This window comes from Pristiophorus japonicus, chromosome 7 (genome assembly GCF_044704955.1).
Source record: "Pristiophorus japonicus isolate sPriJap1 chromosome 7, sPriJap1.hap1, whole genome shotgun sequence".
NCBI classification, from domain to species: Eukaryota; Metazoa; Chordata; class Chondrichthyes; family Pristiophoridae; genus Pristiophorus; species Pristiophorus japonicus.
In genome coordinates, this window is record NC_091983.1 from 32,980,166 (window position 1) to 33,003,296 (window position 23,131).

Here is a 23,131-nt window from a genome sequence, read left to right on the forward strand (position 1 = left end):
TGAGCCCTTTCCCTCACCAATGTTGATATTTTGAGTGCATAAATGGGAATCATGTAATCTACCATGATACCAAATTCGTTAAGGTACTTTTATTCCTGTGAATTGCCTCATTAGATTGACTTGGCCAATGTGGGGATTCAGCAAATATGGAAAGATTTTGGAAAGTAAGTGCAAGAAAAACTCAGATGTAGATTGTCCAGCTTTTTACGCCATATTTAAAATGCCACAAGGTTAGTAGTATAAGGAGAGCAGTCAATAAATAAACAGCAAAGTGAACTGGAAGAAAACATTTATTTATCTCATTATCCAAACATAATTTCAATTTAAGTAAATAATAAAAAAATCTCTAAATCCATTAAAGCTTTGAAGTCAGAAGACATGAAGAGACGATGACTATTTTCCTGCAAAGTCATAGATAACATGAATGATTCCATTTGTAGTAAAAATGAGACATTTCACCGAAGGTTACATTCTGGTAACCCAGTGTAAAAATTCTGACAGTACCAATATATTGTCGGTAAAATTGAAACAATGCTTGCAATGATAACAGCCTCAAGATTTATATTTAAATGGCCCAAGCCTAATTATAGACCTCTGAAATTTCTTTATGCATTTCACTTAAAAACATCAATCTGTGACACAACATAATGAAACTTCGATTGAGATTTCAGACCTATTTTCTTGCAATATCCCCAGCACTTTAGAAAAAAATGCACTGATTCAGCAATATACAAACTCAGAAAGCAACTTCTTCCTGTAGAGTTAGTGTCATTCCACTCATGCAAAAGGTAGAAGATAAAAGTGCTTTGCCATGAATCTAAATCTAAACTGACAGATTGGATCAAATTAAAGAGGCGTTTCAGCAAACGCTGTAAAACTCTTCACACGGGCAAAGAACAAGGGCGTGTACATTTTATCGATGTCAAATGTGGTAACAGCAGTCTCACCAGTTGACCTAAAAAAATAAATTTAAAAATTAGGTATATTTTGCAAGTTCTGTTGTAAAAGTAGAATGTCCTTATTATCTTGAAAATTAATGGCAAAATTATTACATTACGAAGACAGGACACCTTTAAATGAACAAAGATCACTGGTTAGGGGAGATCGCAGCTCTTTTTTTTCCCGATTTGGTAGCTGATAAGACTTTGAAAAGATTTCAATGGCATTTCTGCCATGAATATCCGCAGTGCTCATGCCAGTTTTTTAACCAAGAGTTAGCACAGATATATTAATAATCCTCCTCACTGCAGAGGCTTCGATCACGATCTTCTGTTGTAACAGTCTTCACATTCCAAAGTTCTTAGTGAGTAGGTCAACAAGTACTTAGAAAGCATTTGAGTGAATAGTTTGGATGAGCAGCTAATTCTCTTCAAACAAAAACACTGATTGTGGTAAACTTAAGGCATGCAGCAAATAATGTAGCAGTAATTATAAAGGTACAGTAAAAGAATAGTTTGTCATGCAATTTTACTAAATGGTAAACAAAAATAAATGGTTACATGTATTACGAACACAAAAGTTCTTACACAAGAGGAAATAAATGTCAACAGCTAACTCAGGAAAAGACACCAACAGATTCTAAACCATTTATAATCATGCTCTTTGGGGATATAACGAGCATGGTGGATAGAGGTGTACCGATGGATGTGGTGTATTTAGATTTCCAAAAGGCATTCGATAAGGTGCCACACAAAAGGTTACTGCAGAAGATAAAGGTACGCGGAGTCAGTGGAAATGTATCAGCATGGATCGAGAATTGGCTGGCTAACAGAAAGCAGAGAATCGGGATAAATGGGTCCTTTTTGGGTTGGAAATCAGTGGTTAGTGGTGTGCCACAGGGATCGGTGCTGGGACCACAACTGTTTACAATATACATAGATGACCTGGAAGAGGGGACAGAGTGTAGTGTAACAAAATTTGCAGATGACACAAAGATTAGTGGGAAAGCGGGTTGTGTCGAGGACACAGAGAGGCTACAAAGAGATTTAGATAGGTTAAGCGAATGGGCTAAGGTTTGGCAGATGGAATACAATGTCGGAAAGTGTGAGGTCATCCACCTTGGGGAAAAAAAAACAGTAAAAGGGATTATTTTTTGAATGGGGAGAAATTACAACATGCTGCGGTGCAGAGGGACCTGGGGGTCCTTGTGCATGAATCCCAAAAAGTTAGTTTGCAAGTGCAGCAGGTAATCAGAAAGGTGAATGGAATGTTGGCCTTCATTGCGAGAGGGATGGAGTACAAAAGCAGGGAGGTCCTGCTGCAACTGTACAGGGTATTGGTGAGGTCGCACCTGGAGTACTGCGTGCAGTTTTGGTCACCTTACTTAAGGAAGGATATACTAGCTTTGAAGGGGGTACAGAGACAATTCACTAGGCTGATTCCGGAGATGATGGGGTTACCTTATGATGATAGATTGAGTAGACTGGGTCTTTACTCGGAGTTCAGAAGGATGAGGGGTGATCTTATAGAAACATTTAAAATAATGAAAGGGATAGACAAGATAGAGGCAGAGAGGTTGTTTTCACTGGTCGGGGAGACTAGAACTAGGGGGCACAGCCTCAAAATACGGGGGAGCCAATTTAAAACCGAGTTGAGAAGGAATTTCTTCTCCCAGAGGGTTGTGAATCTGTGGAATTCTCTGCCCAAGGAAGCAGTTGAGGCTAGCTCATTGAATGTATTCAAGTCACAGATAGATAGATTTTTAACCAATAAGGTAATTAAGGGTTACGGGGAGCGGGCGGGTAAGTGGAGCTGAGTCCACAGCCAGATCAGCCATGATCTTGTTGAATGGCAGAGCAGGCTCGAGGGGCTAGATGGCCTACTCCTGTTCCTAATTCTTATGTTCTTATGTTCAGAAAAAATATGTAACTGGAATATTGTTCAAACAAAATAATATCTGGAATGTACAAATTAGTCAGCAACTGCTATTTTGACACCTTATATATAAAACCTTTTAAAGTCCATACTGTATCGATTGTATAAAAAAAATCTCAATCCAGTTTTCTTGAAAATTAATTTGCAAACTGTGCGCTCTTGCACCAGAATTTGTAAGTGTACTTGTAATTTTCAATCTCTGGGTGCAATCACACTGATCCTGCAGTTATAGTGCAAATGCAGCCTGAATCTGGAGTCAGGACCTGACAGTGAAGTGAAGTGAAGAGCAAGGCTAGCACTCACCTTCATTTCAGTCAGTTTGTACTTGTACGGTGCTCAAATTTAGTGTCCATGCAAAGCTGTATCATCTTTACACCAACTCTGAACTTGTAGTATGATGCGCTTCTGACATTAAAGCCCTGCTCACACCCGAAACCCCTTGGCCAAAGTCACAAATGATATCCTGAGACTGTGACAATGGTGCATTTTCCAGCCTGATATTCCATGACATATTCCGTGTGTTTCACAAGGCCACCCATGCCATCCTCAGTTCCATAGCTCCATGGGACTGCTCTTGCATGGCTCCAACATCTAACTGTCCCAATGCATCCAGCTCATCTTCAGAAATGACTTCTCTTCCTGCTCCAAAACAGTCACTCTGGAGTTCCCCAATGATTAATTCTTGCCCACCACTTCAGCTGTCTCGTTCATCCATGCACTTCCCTGTGGTGACATGTGCAGTCAGCTTCCGCATGTATGCTGATGACACCCAACACTACACAACTTCTCTCAACCACACATTTGCCTCTGTACTGTTTCAAGAGTTGCAATTACTGGATTATCTGTGCCACTTGCTGAATGGGTTAATAAAAGGAAGATTAAGAAGGTTGTTGCATGGCTGAATAAGGGCAGGAATTAAATTCTTGAGGCATTGGAGCTATTTCTGGGATAGGGGAAAGCTATACCGATGGAAAGGACTTCACCTGAACTGAGACATTAAAAGCAGTGGGGAAGATTTAAACAGTATGGCAGGGGCTTGGGAAAAGTCTAGGTGTGAGATTAGTGATGGGGAATAGGATTAATGAAGCTATTAGAATAGAAGTAAAAGTCTTAGCTAAAATAATTAGAAAGGGAAAGTATTTGAGCTAATGAGATAAAACCATTGGACCCAAAATTGTAATTGGTGGCTTCCCGCGGGCGAATGCCTCCGATCCGCAAGAAAGGTACGCACCTACCTGGTGCCTCCGTATCTTCGGACTGTTGCAGTCCTGGGTCTTTACGTATCACAGGGGCACATGTGGTTCACAAGCGTCCCTGGGATCACGTGGGCCGGCCCAACCAATCAAAAAGGAGGATCCCCATTATGCTTATGGGGATTCCATTTTCATACGGAATGCTCATAAGCATATTCGGAATGACGTAAAAAACACTTTCACACAATCTAAATAAAAACAAATCATCACATGTTTAAAATTAATAAAAATACAAGCTAATTACACATTTAAAAAAGTTAAATTTTTTGTAAACTAAATTTAGACATTTTTAAATGGGCCAAAAATAACCTAAACTAATTTTAAAGATTTTTGAATGTTTAAATGATTTAAAGAAATTTATTTTTTTATTTATTTAAACCCGTATGCTGGTAAAAGAAGGACTTATGCCTGCCTTTACCAGGCCTAAGAGTTTTGTGGATATTTGCTGGGTAGTACTTGGGCAAATAGCCCAACTCTGTGGCAGCGAATGTCCATTTCCTGCGCATGCAGATGATATGTCAAGCTGAAACTTGCAGATCGCAAGTTCCAGGTGCGCATGCGGAAACCCGGAACTTGGTGGGCACTTATGACCGTGTACGCTGGGCATACGGGGGTCCTAGCCCTTGTAAAATCTGGGACATTGTTGTAGAAGAGCAAGGTATATCAAAAAATTTAATGAGGAAACCAGAAATCAGAAAAAGCGTCACTGCTCTTTAAAAAAAAAACTGAAGTGAGGGTTGAGTGGTATGTATGGGAACACAAGTCTTCAAAACATATCTGGAGAGTTGGAATCATTAACAAATATAGTAGTTATAATAGAGAAGTGGCTGAAGTTTGGACAAGATTAGTAACTTCATTTTCCTGGTCATAACATTTTCAGGAGAGATAGAGGATTAAAAGGGAGTGTATAATGGCCTGTACATTCACACTCTTATCACAGTGCGAGAACTTAAGAATGTTTTGGGGGCAGATGCGTTAAGACAGAATCCAAATGCTACAGTTAAGAAATAAGAAATGGTGTATTCCTTGGTGCGCATTACAAGCCACCAAACAGTGGAGCCAAAATTGAGGTGGTGATCGTCTGTTACTTCAGAAGGATATGCACGAAAAACAAAATATTTGGTGATTTACACAATCCCATGACGAACTGGTCAAAGTGAAGAACACATCCAGGACTGCTGCACTGTTGAAAGTGCTGTCTTTCAGATGAGACATTAAACCTGTCTGCTCTCTCAGGCGGACGTAAAAGATCCCATGGCACTATTTCGAAGAGAAGGGGAGATATCCCCAGTGGGCTGGCCAATATTTATCCCACAATCAACATCACTAAAACAGATTATCTGGTCATCATCACATTGGTGTTTGCAGGAGCTTGCTGTGCGCAAATTGGCAGCTGCGTTTCCCACATTACAACAGTGACTACACTTCAAAAAGAATTTAATTGCCCGTAAAGCGCTTAGGGACGTCTGGTGGTCATGAAAGGTACGATATAAATGCAAGGCTTTTTTTCCTTTTGTACTGCCTAGATGAGTATTTCCAGCCCAACAAGGAAAGAAGCATTGCTTGATTTAGTTCTAAGAAATGAAGTGGGGCAATTAACTGATGTGAGTATGAAAACATTTGGAAAATAGCAACATCAAAGTTAGGTTCAATGTAAGAATAGAAAGGTACAAGGAACAGGCAAAGATGCTGGATTGAAAAAGGTAAAATTCAGCAAGATAAAAAGGAATCTGGCTCAAATTAACTGGGCAGATATTTTAGCAAGCAGATCAACAAATGAGCAATGGCAAATCTTTAAATATGAAATGTATAGAGTGCAAAAGGCGAGGAGACAACAACAACTTGTATTTATATAGCGCCTTTAACATAGTAAAACCTTCCAAGCGATTCACAGGAGTATTATGAGAGAAATACAGAAATCGCTAAAAGTTGCAACACAGGTTAGCAAAGCCATTAAAAAAAGCAAACTAAGCACTCGGGTTTATTTCTAGAGGTATAGAATTGAAAAATAGGGAAGTTATGTTAAACCTGTTTCGAACCTTGGTTAGACCACACTGCGTACAGATCTGGTCACCATATTATAAAAAGGATATAGAGGTACTGGAGAGGGTGCAGAGAAGATTTACAAGGATGATACCAGAAATGCAAGGATATGTACATCAGGAAAGGATGAACAGGCTGTGTCTTTTTTCTCATGAAAAAAGGCTGAGGGATGACCTAATAGAGGTCTTTAAAATTATGAAAGGTTTTGATAGAGTGGATACAGAGAGAATGTTTCCACTTGTGGGGATGAGCATAGCTAGAGGCCATCAATTCCAGATAGTCACCAGGGAGTGTTTGAAGCGAATAGTATAGATGCATTTAAGGGGAGGCTAGACAAATATATGAGGAAGAAGGGAATGAATGGTATGCGGATAGATTTAGATGAGCATAAATGGCGGCATGCACTGGTTTCTGTGCCGTATAACCAATGTATTCCTATGTAAAAAATTTGGCACCGAGTCACATAAGGAGAAATTAGGGCAGGTGACCAAAAGCTTGGTCAAAGATGTAGGTTTTAAGGAGTGTCTTAAAGGAGGAAAGAGAGGTAGAGAGGCGGAGAGGTTTAGGCAGGCAATTCCAGAGTTTAGGGCCTAGGGAACAGAAGGCATGGCCACCAATAGCTGAGCGATTATAATCAGGGATGCTCAAGAAGGCAGAATTAGAAGAGCGCAGATATCTTGAGGGGTTGTGGGGCTGAAGGAGAGTAGAGAGATAGGGAGGGGTGAAGCCATGGAGGGATTTGTAAACAAGGATGAGAATTTTGAAATCGAGGCATTGCTTAACTGGGAGCCAATGTAGATCAGCAAGCACAGGGGTGATGGGTGAGTGGGACTTGGTGCGAGTTAGGATATGGGCAGCCGAGTTTTTGGATCACCTCAAGTTTACATAAGGTAGAATGTGGGAGGCCAGCCAGTAGTGCATTGAAATAGTCAAGTCTTGAGATAACAAAGGCATAGATGAGGGTTTCAGCAGCGGATGAGCTGAGGCAAGGGCGGAGACGGGCAATGTCACGGAGATGGAAATAGGCGGTCTTGGTAATGCTGCGGATATATGGTCGAAAGCTTATTTCAGGGTCAAATATGACACCAAGGTTGCGAACAGTGTGGTTCAGCCTCAGACAGATGTTGGGGAGAGGGATGGTGTCAGTAGCTAGGGTATGGAGTTTGTGGTGGGGGACAGAAAACAATAGCTTTGGTCTTTCCAATATTTAATTGGAGAAAATTTCTGCTTATCCAATACTGCTTGTTGGACCAGCAGTCTGACAATTTAGAGACCGTGGAGGAGTCGAGAAAAGTGGTAGTGAGGTAGAGCATGTGGAAACTAACGCTATGTTTACAGATGATGTCACCAAGGGGCAACATGCATATGAGAAATAGGAGGGGCCAAGGATAGATCCTTGGGGGGACACCAGAAGTAACGATGTGGGAGTGGGAAGAGAGGGCATTTTAGGCGATTCTCTGACTACGATAGATAAGAATCATCATCATTATAGGCAGTCCCTCGGAATTGAGGAAGACTTGCTTCCACTCTAAAAATGAGTCCTTAGGTGGCGGAACAGTCCAAAACGAGAGCCACAGTCCCCGTCACAGGTGGGACAGATAGTCGTTGTGGGAATGGGTGGGTGGGAGGGACTGGTTTGCCGCAAGCTCTTTTCACTGCCTGCGCTTGAGTTCTGCATGCTCACTAGGCAAGTGCTGACCCACCCAGATGGACGATGGTGGAGAGGCATTGGAGAAGGATGGAGTGGTCAACCGTGTCAAAGGCAGCAGACAAGTCAAGAAGGAAGAGGAGGGATGGTTTGCCTTTGTCACAGTCACAAAGGATGTCATTTGTGACTTTGATGAGAGCCGTTTCGGTACTGTGGCAGGGGTGGAAACCTGATTGGAAGGATTCAAACATGGAATTGCGAGAAAGATGGACACGGATCTGGGAGGCAACAACATGTTCAAGGACTTTGGAGAGGAAAGGGAGGTTGGAGAGGGGGTAGTTGTTTGGAAGGATGGAGGGGGTCAAGGGGTGTTTGTTTGAGATCATCATCATAGGCAGTCCCTCGGAAGCAAGACTTGCTTCCACTCTAAAAGTGAATTCTCAGGTGACTGTACAGTGCAATACGGAAATTACAGTCTCTGTCACAGGTGGACAGACAGTCGTTGAAGGAAAGGGCAGGTGAGGAGTCTGGTTTGCCGCACGCTCCTTCCACCGTCTGCGCTTGGTTTCTCCATGCTCTCAGCGACGAGACTCGGGGTGCTCAGCGCCCTCCCATAAGAACATAACAAAAGAACATAAGAATTAGGAACAGGAGTAGGCCATCTAGCCCCTCGAGCCTGCTCCGCCATTTAATGAGATCATGGCTGTTCTGGCCGTGGACTCAGCTCCACTTACCCGCCCGCTCCCCGTAACCCTTAATTCCCTTATTGGTTAAAAATCTATATCTGTGACTTGAATACATTCAATGAGGCAGCCTCAACTGCTTCCTTGGGCAGAGAATTCCACAGATTCACAACCCTCTGGGAGAAGAAATTCCTTCTCAACTCGGTTTTAAATTGGCTCCCCCGTATTTTGAGGCTGTGCCCCCTAGTTCTAGTCTCCCCGACCAGTGGAAACAACCTCTCTACCTCTATCTTGTCTATCCCTTTCATTATTTTAAATGTTTCTATAAGATCACCCCTCATCCTTCTGAACTCCGAGTAAAGACCCAGTCTACTCAATCTATCATCATAAAGTAGCCCCCTCATCTCTGGAATCAGCCTAGTGAATCGTCTCTGTACCCCCTCCAAAGCTAGTATATCCTTCCTTAAGTAAGGTGACCAAAACTGCACACAGTACTCCAGGTGCGGCCTCACCAATACCCCGTACAGTTGCAGCAACACCTCCCTGCTTTTGTACTCCATCCCTCTCGCAATGAAGGCCAACATTCCATTCGCCTTCCTGATTACCTGCTGCACCTGCAAACTAACTTTTTGGGATTCATGCAACCAGCAGCAGAGTGGCGCAGCGGAAGAGTGCTGGGCCCATAACCCAGAGGTCAATGGATCGAAACCATCCTCTGCTAACTGCAATCTTTAATGTGGGTGCGGCCAACATTTCCACTGCAACTCATCCAGCCTTGACAAGGGTTGATTTCTAAAATCATTCTCTTTCAATTAATTTGAGGAGCTTTGGCTGAGAGAGCACACTTGATATAAGCTTGATATTAAAAGTCTTATCCCAGATCGGGGAGGCACGGTTTAATGTTTTTTGTTTACTCCCAAAAAGAGTTTCTTGCACAAGGATGAATTAATTGTGCAAATAGATGTTAACAAATATGATGTGATTGGGATTACGGAGACGTGGCTCCAGGATGATCAGGGCTGGGAACTCAACATTCAGGGGTATTCAACATTCAGGAAGGATAGAATAAAAGGAAAAGGAGGTGGGGTAGCATTGCTGGTTAAAGAGGAGATTAATGCAATAGTTAGGAAAGACATTAGCTTGGATGATGTGGAATCTATATGGGTAGAGCTGCAGAACACCAAAGGGCAAAAAACGTTAGTAGGAGTTGTGTACAGACCTCCAAACAGTAATAGGGATGTTGGGGAGGGCATCAAACAGGAAATTAGGGGTGCATGCAATAAAGGTGTAGCAGTTATAATGGGTGACTTTAATATGCACATAGATTGGGCTAGCCAAACTGGAAGCAATACGGTGGAGGAGGATTTCCTGGAGTGCATAAGGGATGGTTTTCTAGACCAATATGTTGAGGAACCAACTAGGGGGGAGGCCATCTTAGACTGGGTGTTGTGTAATGAGAGAGGATTAATTAGCAATCTCATTGTGCGAGGCCCCTTGGGGAAGAGTGACCATAATATGGTGGAATTCTGCATTAGGATGGAGAATGAAACAGTAATTTCAGAGACCATGGTCCAGAACTTAAAGAAGGGTAACTTTGAAGGTATGAGGCGTGAATTGGCTAGGATAGATTGGCGAATGATACTTAGGGGGTTGACTGTGGATGGGCAATGGCAGACATTTAGAGACCGCATGGATGAAGTACAACAATTGTACATTCCTGTCTGGCGTAAAAATAAAAAGGGGAAGGTGGCTCAACCGTGGCTATCTAGGGAAATCAGGGATAGTATTAAAGCCAAGGAAGTGGCATACAAATTGGCCAGAAATAGCAGCGAACCTGGGGACTGGGAGAAATTTAGAACTCAGCAGAGGAGGACAAAGGGTTTGATTAGGACAGGGAAAATGGAGTATGAGAAGAAGCTTGCAGGGAACATTAAGGCGGATTGCAAAAGTTTCTATAGGTATGTAAAGAGAAAAAGGTTGGTGAAGACAAACGTAGGTCCCCTGCAGTCAGAATCAGGGGAAGTCATAACGGGGAGCAAAGAAATGGCGGATCAATTGAACAAGTACTTTGGTTCGGTATTCACTAAGGAGGATACAAACAACCTTCCGGATATAAAAGGGGTCAGAGGGTCTAGTAAGGAAGAGGAACTGAGGGAAATCTTTATTAGTCGGGAAATTGTGTTGGGGAAATTGATGGGATTGAAGGCAGATAAATCCCCAGGGCCTGATGGCCTGCATCCTAGAGTACTTAAGGAGGTGGCCTTGGAAATAGCGGATGCATTGACAGTCATTTTCCAACATTCCATTGACTCTGGATCAGTTCCTATGGAGTGGAGGGTAGCCAATGTAACCCCACTTTTTAAAAAAGGAGGGAGAGAGAAAACAGGGAATTATAGACCGGTCAGCCTGACCTCAGTAGTGGGTAAAATGATGGAATCAATTATTAAGGATGTCATAGCAGTGCATCTGGAAAATGGTGACATGATAGGTCCAAGTCAGCATGGATTTGTGAAAGGGAAATCATGCTTGACAAATCTTCTGGAATTTTTTGAGGATGTTTCCAGTAAAGTGGACAAAGGAGAACCAGTTGATGTGGTATATTTGGACTTTCAGAAGGCTTTCGACAAGGTCCCACACAAGAGATTAATGTGCAAAGTTAAAGCACATGGGATTGGGGGTAGTGTGCTGACGTGGATTGAGAACTGGTTGTCAGACAGGAAGCAAAGAGTAGGAGTAAACGGGTACTTTTCAGAATGGCAGGCAGTGACTAGTGGAGTGCCGCAAGGTTCTGTGCTGGGGCCCCAGCTGTTTACATTGTACATTAATGATTTAGACGAGGGGATTAAATGCAGTATCTCCAAATTTGCGGATGATACTAAGTTGGGTGGCAGTGTGAGCTGCGAGGAGGATGCTATTAGGCTGCAGAGTGACTTGGATAGGTTAGGTGAGTGGGCAAATGCATGGCAGATGAAGTATAATGTGGATAAATGTGAGGTTATCCACTTTGGTGGTAAAAACAGAGAGACAGACTATTATCTGAATGGTGACAGATTAGGAAAAGGGAAGGTGCAACGAGACCTGGGTGTCATGGTACATCAGTCATTGAAGGTTGGCATGCAGGTACAGCAGGCGGTTAAGAAAGCAAATGGCATGTTGGCCTTCATAGCGAGGGGATTTGAATACAGGGGCAGGGAGGTGTTGCTACAGTTATACAGGGCCTTGGTGAGGCCACACCTGGAGTATTGTGTACAGTTTTGGTCTCCTAACTTGAGGAAGGACATTCTTGCTATTGAGGGAGTGCAGCGAAGGTTCACCAGACTGATTCCCGGGATGGCGGGACTGACCTATCAAGAAAGATTGGATCAATTGGGCTTGTATTCACTGGAGTTCAGAAGAATGAGAGGGGACCTCATAGAAACGTTTAAAATTCTGACGGGTTTAGACAGGTTAGATGCAGAAAGAATGTTCCCAATGTTGGGGAAGTCCATAACCAGGGGTCACAGTCTGAGGATAAGGGGTAAGCCATTTAGGACCGAGATGAGGAGAAACTTCTTCACCCAGAGAGTGGTGAACCTGTGGAATTCTCTACCACAGAAAGTAGTTGAGGCCAATTCACTAAATATATTCAAAAGGGAGTTAGATGAAGTCCTTACTACTCGGGGGATCAAGGGTTATGGCGAGAAAGCAGGAAGGGGGTACTGAAGTTTCATGTTCAGCCATGAACTCATTGAATGGCGGTGCAGGCTAGAAGGGCTGAATGGCCTGCTCCTGCACCTATTTTCTATGTTTCTATGACCCCTAGGTCCCTCTGCACCGCAGCATGTTGTAATTTCTCCCCATTCAAATAATATTCCCTTTTACTGTTTTTTTTTCCAAGGTGGATGACCTCACATTTTCCGACATTGTATTCCATCTGCCAAACCTTAGCCCATTCACTTAACCTATCTAAATCTCTTTGCAGCCTCTCTGTGTCCTCTACACAACCCGCTTTCCCACTAATCTTTGTTACCCGATGCTCTTTCTACACTTAGGGCGGTCTTGGGCCAGGGATTCCCAGGTGCCAGAGGGGATGTTGCACTTTATCAAGGAAGCTTTGAGGGTGTCCTTGAAACGTTTCCTCTGCCCATCTGGGGCTCGCTTGCCGTGTAGGAGTTCAGAGTAGAGTGCTTGCTTTGGGAGTCTCGTGTCAGGCATGCGGACGATGGGTGATGACGGCAGATTTGAGGGAGAGGGGACAGTACATGAGGAGAGAGAACAGTTAACAATGTCAGCTAACATGGGAGCCAGAAAACGAAGTTGGGTGGTCAACAGTTTGGTAGGAATAGGGTTGAGGGAGCAGGATGTGGGTCTCATGAACAAGATGAGCTCGGTCAGGTCATGAGGGGAGATCGGAGAGAAACTGGAGAAAGATGTGAGGTAAGGGCTAGGGCAGGGGGGAGCCTCAGAGGAAGTTTGTCCCTGTGGGCGAGGGGAAGGAAGGGTAGTGGCAGAGGCAGCTGAACAGATGGTCTCAATCTTCGAGACAAAGTCATCCATGAGTTCATCACACTTATTGTCAGAGGCGAGGGTGGAGGCAGGGGAGAGGGGTTTAAGAAGACGGTAAGCAGTGGACAGAAGCAGTAGAGACAACTTAATAGAGGTTTTAAAAACTTTGAAGAGCTTTGATAGAGTGAATAAGGAAAAGGCTATTTCCTCTGATTGAGGAGCTAGTGATGAGGAGTCAATTTAAAATCATCACTAAGACAGCGAGGAGGCATATTAGAAGAACGTTATTTACACACGGCTGTTGGAGCATGCAATGCTTTTCTACATGGAGTGGTTGAGGCAGTAACCACTGCTTCTTGCTGGGGAAAAAAATTGCCCGGATTTTGCAGTCAGCAACAAAGGGACAGCGCTCGCCGATCACTCCGCTGACAACTGCCCAGAGTTTTCGCAGGCTTTTGAGAGGAGACTTGCTGTTATCGGGCATCTGATCCAATGCAGCGCCCTCTACAGGGGATCTATGGTGTCTGTGAGCAGGTAAAGGTAACAGCAAGGCTTTTCAACTAATCGGATTGAAAAATCCTCACTGAGACAGACATGCAGGGCCCGAAATTGCCCTCCGCCCCAAACGGGGCATACAATTCGAATGAAATCATTATTCTTTGCCCAAATTGGCCTCTTTAAATGTTTTAATTTATCTGGTCGGGAGCGGGGCCGAAGGCGGGCGATGTCATCAGCGTCACGCTGAGCACGTCAGCGTGACACCGACGTGTAGCGACGTCCCTCCCCTTCAGTTAAAGGGGAGGGCTGCTGCTAGCTCTGCAGTCACCTTAGTGGCGCCCACTGGGCCACCAGGGAGTGTTTCAGCCAGGCCAGCGGTCCAGTACCCAAGAGGGGGTGCCGGGCTGCCTGTTGTGGCCCGGCCGAACCCATGGCCGCCATTATCGGGCCGACTTCAGAATTGGCTGACAATTAAAATCAAATGCCGGCCATGGCGGTGCGCCCTCCCCTTTAAGGGTGGTTATGCCGTCAGCCACCGGCAGCACCGAGTGGCGGCAAGGGGTTGCTGTGTTCCCGATATCGGGAACACGGACGGGGGTGGCCCCGGCTCGGGGGCAATTTCGCATGGGTCAGCCCATCCACCTGCTCCCGGTCAAAAAGGCCTTACCGTCCCATCACCGCCTCTTAGGGTGGTAATGGACCTTAAAGTGGAGGGCAATTTTGGCCCCGCAGTCTAAACCAGGAAGTATAAATTAGATTTAAATCATGTACTGAAAGCGAAATAAAGATTTGGAAAGAAAAATGGGATTAAGAAATTTTAATAAAAAAAAATCTCTGACACTAATTAAATTCTGAAGGAACGAGACTCCACGCTTGTAAAATTAAATTTTGAGGGCCAGCGAGATTGTTTGACAGTAATTGCGACTTATCACGCCATTAAAAAGTCACGTATACCTGAATGTTATCAGCCCAAACTTTTTCTGGCTTATTTAGTGGGTAAGTACAGTAACTTCATGCTCTTGCATCGATTTCTATGCCACATTTATTGGTGGGGTGCTGTTGTAGCTCAGCCTGTGGAGGAGCAACGTAGTCGGACGGATACTTCTGGATTTCCACGCTTAACTGTGCATGTGCATACTCTGGAGGTTGCTGTCCGATTTACTCCATAATAACGATGAGCGTTGTTAACCTCACCAGATTACAGAGCATCCTTTAGAAAAAGAAGCATTTTATAATGCTGGATTCTCATACTGTTATTGTCCAGTGACTCCTGCTATGAGGTACACATCTCTGGATATCAGGCAAGGAAACAATCACGCCTTTGCCTCCCCAACCTATTGTTGAATAACCGACCAATTGTCGAGGCGTGCACAAGAATAATAAATTGGAAGGCAACTGACTGCATGGAGTCACACCCCTGGAAGAATCAGTGCCTTCAAAAGAGAGGGAATACTCTGCTTCTCAGTGGTGAACATCTAGGAATATCCATGTTAAAGATTATTATAAAATATCAATTACCACAACAGCACACTCGGATACTCACTTATAGGTAATCAGGCATGAGTGATGAAGCCAAACTAGCTTGTTGAATCGCTGTCGCCCACTGGAACAAAGTTGTAATCCCACGTGAAAACTGTGCTCGGTCTCAGGGGTAGAAGCAGGAGCGCGCCGGTAATATCTGTATTTCTGATAATCCGGAGACTTCTGTTTTAAAGAAAAAAGGAACTCAAATTTTTTTTAAAATTAGCATTTATCCTAAAAAGGAGCGATGTGCTGATTTATTTTGAACCTTTCTTTAACTATTAGGAATTCCTGACAGCATATTTACAATAGTTAGAATAAGGTAAATGTAAAAAATTACCATTAACACTTGCATGACATAAACTGAACAGGAATACAATGAAATTCAATGCACTACTATTTTATCTCTCTTCCTGGGCTGGGAGTTTCCTCGCAGTTGCTCCAGCTCAGTCACCGCAACTTCACCAGAAGTGTAGCAGAAACCACATTTCCATTGCACCTCTGAGCATGTTATGGCAGCAGAGCGGGAGTTGCTCAGAGGAACTTTCTAGTCGCGGGGCTAGAATTTCCTCTCAAATAGGCCGAAGTACCGCCTGTTTTCATAAAAAATGTAAAATCCCACCCGGTACCGCTCCCGGTAATTTGGGCCTACCATTACCGCTAACGTTGCTGCAAATCGCCCGCCCACTTTGGACATCCAGAAATATCGCAAAATTCACTCCCAACTCTAAATTCCATTAAAATCTGTTTTTTAAGGCCCGCTACCGCCCGTTATCGCGGCGCTGGAAACCGCCCATTTCTGGAGTACTTACCTGACTTGGGCCCAACGTTATGCCTCCCTCCATTTTGTTTGCAGCATGACAGTGGCCCAAAAGATCGTGGATAATGAAGAAAAGCAATTCTTGATGCAAATGTAAAGATATGTGCTGTACATATTAACAGATATGTGAGGTTTCGACAAGATATGTGCTGTACATATTAACAGATATGTGAGGTTTCGACAAGATGACCACCACTACTGCAGTTAAGTGATTCTATGCAGAAAATGAACTTTTGTATCATTTGAATGTGATTGGGAGAACCTTTTGTTCAGTAGGCTTTGGGCTGACACATATGCTGAGTTTCTGCTATAATTTAGTTCTGTGTCAGTTGATTGACAATACGACCCTGTGGTGGACTGGAACGTCACCTCACCAATGTGCAAATATTGTATCAGGAAGTCTATGAAGGATTGTGACCTCTAAAAGCCTTGCAAATTATTGCATTGTGTAATCTAAAAATTCTCATATTCAAAGGGGTATTCAAAGAGGCTCACTGTCTCTCACACACACACCAGGCACTGAATTAACTCCCAGTACAGGATTAGAGAGAGAAAGGGGTTCACTGTCTCACACACACACCAGGCACTGAATTATCTCCCAGTACAGGATTAGAGAGGGAACGGGCTCACTGTCTCACACAAACACCAGGCACTGAATGAACTTCCAGTACAGGATGAGAGAAAGGGTTTCACTGTCTCACGCGGAGGGAGGGGTTGTGTCCACACAATGGGGCCTCATCCAAGTAACTTTGTGTACATAATGACCCGAGGGGAGGGGGGGTTGGCCAGAGAAGGGAGTCACTCACTAGGTGTACATCCAAGTAACCACTCTTCACGTGGCTTGACAGTGTGGTCATGGGACTATTCAACAGTAGCAGGCGTCACAACTGTAATGTATCCCCTGTAAGAATGCTCACAGATTGGTAGAGCTGTTGCATTGTGAGTGGCTTACCCAGTTACATGATGTTCACAAGACTCAAGAAAACCCCAGTCAGTTGGGTCTAGGTCATCCAAGATAAAGTATGAGTTTACAAGGGACACTGGCAATCACACATTTAAAGTTGTCTTTCCTAAATGTTGTCAAATGGGATATATTTTCCCTTTCCCAGAAGTGAGTGAGACACAGTACAAGAATGGTTTCGTTCAATAAAATTTTATATAAAAGTTGTCATTTTTTAAAAAATGTTAATAATGTAATAAAATAAAAGATTTTTAGGAATACAATTTTGACAACAACAAACATTATGAACAACAAACAACATCATCATCAACAACAGTATAAACACCACTGAAAAGATCCTGTACCCTCCCACAATTCTACCTGCGGCCACCTTTCCCAACGCCTTTCCTCCCCAATCCCCGCCCCCCGATCCTTGGCCCTGACCCCTTCCTCCTCCTCCTAACAATACCCCTGGCCCTGCCCACGTTGGGACCAGCACGTCGTACTCCAGCGGAGCACCTTGGGCGTGACTGCTGGGGGTGGGGGGGGGGGGGACAATGGCAGCGCTGTGTTTGGCGGTTTTGGAGAAGCTGGGGGTGCTGAGGACCTATCTTCAAAGTCGGAAGAAACTGGTTCCTCCCGATGATCAGGTGCTGTCACCATTGGTGGTATGGCACCTTAGGACGCAGTGCCATATCCCACGACCGTCGATTGCCGCATAGCATTGGCGGTCTGGGTATTCTCCCTCACCTTGGCATTCAGCTCCACCATGTCCTCCGATTGGCAGGCTACTAAAGCCGTAATGTTTTCGGACAACCCAGCAATGGACTGGAGGAGCTCTCGAATCAAGTCGTTGCTCATCCTGGACAGTCCCACTATGTCCAGGCTAGCATCTGCCTGCCGCGCAGCGTTCCCACGAGGAATCGGTGGCCACAGGTAGAAACGACCCTTGAAGTCCTGCCACCCCTCCCTTCTCATGCAACACCAGCGTTACAACGCTTTGAGGAGTGTTCTCCTGCAGCTCCTCCAGCACCATCTCTTCATTTCGTCTCCCCTGCAATGACTCCTCCCTGGGAGGAGCAGGCGGCTCCACCTCTGCAACTGTAAAAACATAACATTAATGGTTGGCGACAGGGGAGGGGAGGGGTCAGAGGTAACATCAGAGCAATTCACATTGCGCAAGCTCACGTGGAGAATAAACATTTTTTACTGAGAATCATTACATGAAAGTATCATAAGCAAAGTATAGAGAAAGTACATGACATGATATAAAACTTCAGTCCCAAACAGTTTGGTTTCCAAGTGGCACAGTGTGATCAACTAAAAAAATCATGTCACAACTAACAACATTTCTTGCTCCCAGCATCGCATTACATTCAACATTATATTGCCATAAGATTGAATTACATGACCGAAGTACAAGTCCAGGGATTATGCAGACTTACCCTCCGGGACAACTGGTTCGTCACCAACACTCGTGGTGGTGTGAACATATGCCCCGTCAGGGCTGCAGCGCGTTCCTCGAGGTCCGTGAGAGGAGTAGTCTTGGGCGGACCACCGCCTGTTTTGCGTAGCTCCGCCCTATTGCCGGCTAGTTTTTTCTACAAAGGTGACAAAAAAATGAGAGAACTAATTTGACAGCTACTAATACCAAGCACACACATACATACATAATATATAGGTACACATCCCCAATTAACCGTCCCCCAGTCTTTTTGTCAACAAGTGCATGATTTAAGTTTTGTTAGAATGCAAATGTCGCATGATGAACACATGAAAATACAGAGGACTAACACAATGAGATCGATGATGGGAAATAAAAATGACACCAAGCTTTACAACATAATAAAACGTGTCACTACTTAAGAGTTTAATTGTCAATGCATGATAAAAGTTAGTACTTACTCTCGCAGACCTAACGATGTCATTCCACCGCTTGCGGCACTGGTTCGGCCCCCGCATCACGAGCGCGACAGAGGACACTGCCCTCAACGATCTCTCGCCATAACCGCTGATACATGAACAGTGATGGTTTCCCTCGCCCACCCCGTGTTAACTGATTCCAGCGAGTCTCCACTTCCTCCACCAATGACTCCTGGGCTTCCTCCGAGAAACGAGTGGCCCTCTTCCTCCCACCTAACGCCCTCTCCACTTCCATGGCTTGATTCTCACTTGTATTGATATATATGTCAATTTAAATAATTATTTATTTATTATAGATTTATTAGTACAATTATTATGTTATATTATTGGATTCTTTTACAATATGATATAACTGTCAAGATACTAAATACTCCTCAAAAAACCCGAAAAGTCCTCACAGCTTCACTGACATGAACCAATCTCTGCAGCTTGAAAATGTTGAGTGCTGTCCTTCTCTTCTCTGCGCAGAATGGTCGTGCATGCGCAGAGAAGCTTTTCTGGCCATTTTTCTTTCTACAGTTAAGCTGATCGACAAATTTTATCCCGGTTTGGCCACCTGCTTGACTTCGCTTATCACAACGCTTTGCCGCCGACCCTAAAACGCGGTTAAAAAGATGCAACCACCAGAATACCGCTAACGATCGGGTGGGGGCAATCCGGATGCAAATTCCAGCCCGTAGTCTCTATATTTTTCTAGCTGGTTCTTTACTAATAGCTTCAAAAATAATATCCAACTAGTGGTTACAGTTAGGTTAGACAGCCTGAAGAAATTCCAGATCCAATGGTTTGCTTCCCTATTTGCGTTGTTACCACCGTATACCTAATCAAAACAACGAAGACACTTCTGGGTACAGAAAGCTCAAGATTTGGAATATCAAGGCCAACTTTCCTAACTTGACAATGAGGACAATTGCAGCCCAACTATTCCAACAGACACCAGCTAAATTAACACAGAATAGGGATTGAATTTGGGACCTTAGTCGTCAGTGAGTGTCACATCACATAGAGCACTAACCCACTGAACCAGTGTGTTAGTTACTTAGGCCCCAAGTTTCCACATGATTTGCTCCTGATTTTTAGGAGCAACTGGTGTAGAACGGAGTATCTTAGAAATTGGAATTCTCCACATTTAGTTTTCTGCAGTTCTAGTCAGGTAGAACAGTTTCACTTTGGAACAGAATTTTTTTTTCAAAAGGGGGCGTGTCTGGCCACTGACGCCTGATTTCAAAGTTTCCACAGTGAAAACGTACTCCAAACTAACTTAGAATGGAGTAAGTGAAGATTTTTGTACGCTTGAAAAAACCTTGTCTACACATTAAAAAATCAGGCGCAGGTTACAAATTAGGCGTAGGGAACGAGGTGGGGGGGGGGAAAAAGGGAAGTCATTAAATTCTGCAATAAATCCTTAGTTATACTTATACAAATATTATAAAAATAAATCCAACCTCAATAAAAATTTATAAGCAAAGAAAATATTAAATAAACCATGTTTCTACCTGTGTGAAAGTGCTTCAGGCATGCCTTTCAGGCAGCGGTTTGCCGGCGGGACCGAAGGCTGAATGGGCCGGGCCCGAAACTTTGGGCAGGGCCCGTCCCCAGCACCAGATTTACAGGTAGGTGGCGTTGGGTCGGGAGGTTCAGTTCGGGTTGGGGGGAGGGAGGTTCGGTTCGGGTCAGGGGGAGGGAGGTTCGGTTTGGGGAGGTCAGGTCGGATCCAGTCCGGGGGGAGGGAGGGGAAGCGGGAGTCGGGTCGGGTCCAGTCGAGGGGGGGGAGAGAGAGAGCGAGAGAGAGAGAGCGAGGGTCGGGTCCAGTCCGGGGGGGGGGGGGGTGAGAGCGCGGGAGTCGGGTCCGGTCCGGGGGGGCAGCGGGAGCAGGAGTCGGGTCGGTTCCGGGGGGGGGGGGGGGGGGAATCGGGAGGGGGGGGGGGGAAATCGGGAGTCGGGTCGGGTCGAGTCCAGAGGCGGGGAGCGGGTGTCGGGTCTGGTCCGGGTCGGGAGGAAGCAAAAGCTGGCCGTGGGAGGAGCCTTATTCACGCAGTCCCAGTGAGGCCATTCGGCCAGGGCTAGGGGCTGCGAGCTTCGGGCCCCTCCCACACAGTTTCGGGCGCCTGGAGCTACTGCACTTGCGTGCCCACTGTAGCGCGCATGTGCAGAGGTCCCGGCACTGTTTTCAGCACAGGGACCTGGCTCCGCCCCCTACAGCTCCTGCTGCGCTGCGCCGAGGGCCAGAGGACCTGCAGGGAGGTGGAGAATATGGAGGGTTTTTTTAGGCGCACTTTGTGGCGCGAAAAACAGGCGTCCAGGTCGGGACTGCGCCGTTCTAGGCGCGGCTCGAAACTTGGGCCCTTAATGTGTGTCTGTAGCAACCTTTAACAAAATTTCCAAACTAATGAGCAATTACTCTTTTTCTTTGAGTACTTCCCAATTATTGTTTATCAAACCATGAAGTTATGTAATCAATTAAAAAAAATGTATGCCACACCCATTGATTTCTAAATAAAATAATTTCCTGTTGCTTATGTGTAGAGTGCTACAATCTGCAGTCCTGCAGGCAACAAGTACCTACCTCCTCCTTCTTCCTCTTAGCCAGAACAACAAATACTTTGGTTTGGTTATCTGTTTCTTGTGAGAGACGATAATGACCAAAGAGAACAGCATCCATTCTAAGGTGAAGCAAAAAGAACTCCCTTGAGTGTTCCAAATTCAACAAATCATGGCAGGTCAAATGAAACAAATGCATGTGACTTGGCTTTAAACATGACCTCTGTTTCAATTAATAGAACTAGCTATTTTCCAACTATTGCTTTTATTATAGCTCCACATCTTGATGGGACACAAACACTTGACTTTCAAATTTCTAAAAGTAATTTGCAACATACTGACAGTAAAATAAAAAGGAAAATTACATGCTGGAAATTCAAAAAGGTTATTATATTTCAGGAGTTCACCCAATATCCCATCACTCAATAAAATCATAGAATGATGCAGTACATAAGGCGGTTATTTGGCCCATCAGCCTGTGCTGGCTCTTTAAAAGAGTGATCAATTAATCCCATTGCCCCCTCAAACATTTATCCAATACCCTTTTGAAGTTAGTATTGAATAGTTTTTCATTGCCCTTTCAAGCAGTGCATTCCAAATCATCATAACTCGCAGTGTAAAAAAAATGTTTCCTCATCTCACCTCTGGTTCTTTTGACAATTACCTTAAATCTGTGTGTTCTGGTTATTGACCCTTCTGCAACTGGAAACAGTTTCTCCTTATTTACTCTATCAAAACCCATCATGATTTTGAACACATCTGTCTAATATTCCTTTCACCTTCTCTGCTCTAAAGACAACAACCCCAGCTTCTTTAGTCTCTCCACATAACTTAAGTCCCACATTCCTGATACCATTCTAGTGCATCTCCTCTGCACCTTCTCCAAGACCTCATCAGCCTCCTTAAAAAGTGTGGTGCCCAGAATTGGACACAATACTCCAGCTGGAGTCTAACCTACAATTTAGAAATGTTTAGCATAACTTCCTTGCTTTTGTACTCTATGCCTCTATTTATAAAGCCAAGGATCCTGTATGCTTTTTTAAAAAAAGTCTTCTCAACCATCTGAACCATCAACCATTTTTTTAACAGCCTTCTGCCACCTTCAAAGATTTGTGTATGTACACCCCCAGGTCTCTCTGATACCACACCCGCTTTAAGATTGCACCATTTAGTTTATATTGCCTCTCCCTATTCTTCCTGCTAAAATGCATCACTTCACATTTCTCTGCGTTAACTTACATCTGTCATATGTGTGCCTATTTTACCAATCTATCTAAGTCCTCCTGAAGTCTGTTAATATCTTCCTCACTGTTTGCCACATTTCTGAGTATCGTGTCATCTGCAAACTTTGAAATTATGCCCTGTGTACCAAAGTCTAGGTCATGAATATTCATCAAAAAGAGTAGTGGTCCTAATACTGACCCCTGGGGAACCCCACTATACACTTCCCTCCAGTGTGAAAAATAACTGTTCACTACTACTCTCTGCTTTGTCCCTCAGCCAATTTTGTATCTACGCTGCATTGCCCCTTTAATCACATGGGCTTCAATTTTACTAACACGTTTATTATGTGGTACTGTAACAAACGCCTTGAAAATCCATATACACAAGAATAGCAGTAGGCCATTCAGCCCTTCAATAGCATCATAAACCTCGCCGCACTCATGGAATTTTAGGCCTGCGAGCCTCTCCACCTCCACCCTGAATATAATTTTGTGCCAACAATCCTCTCCTGCCTACCCCAACATATATTCAGATTGGTAAAAATGCAGAATATATCTCAGGATGACTCTCCCTCCCACATAATCTATTTTTCAGCCCCCATTGATGGTATTCTTGGTTAAGTACTACCCCCTCCCCCCCACCCCCACTTCTGAACAATATGCACTGCAACTTTCCTTC

General features: G+C 44.3%; 1 protein-coding gene across 3 annotated transcripts in view; it reads right to left on the bottom strand.

Annotated features, from left to right (window-relative positions):
- Nucleotides 1-272: 272 nt before the first annotated feature.
- Nucleotides 273-23,131, bottom strand: part of fbxo9 (F-box protein 9) — a 148,365-nt gene continuing 125,506 nt past the window's right edge. For 2 of the 3 annotated variants that reach the window (XM_070884904.1, XM_070884903.1), the window contains exons 11-13: nt 21,255-21,351; nt 15,028-15,188; nt 273-955 (exon numbers count right to left, since the gene is read on the bottom strand). In XM_070884904.1, coding sequence (XP_070741005.1) covers nt 847-955; nt 15,028-15,188; nt 21,255-21,351 — 367 coding nt within the window. In that variant the 3' untranslated portion in view covers nt 273-846. Of the gene's footprint in view, nt 956-15,027; nt 15,189-17,232; nt 17,867-18,210; nt 18,367-21,254; nt 21,352-23,131 lie in introns of those variants that run through there. The other variant, XM_070884905.1, reaches the window with a different exon arrangement.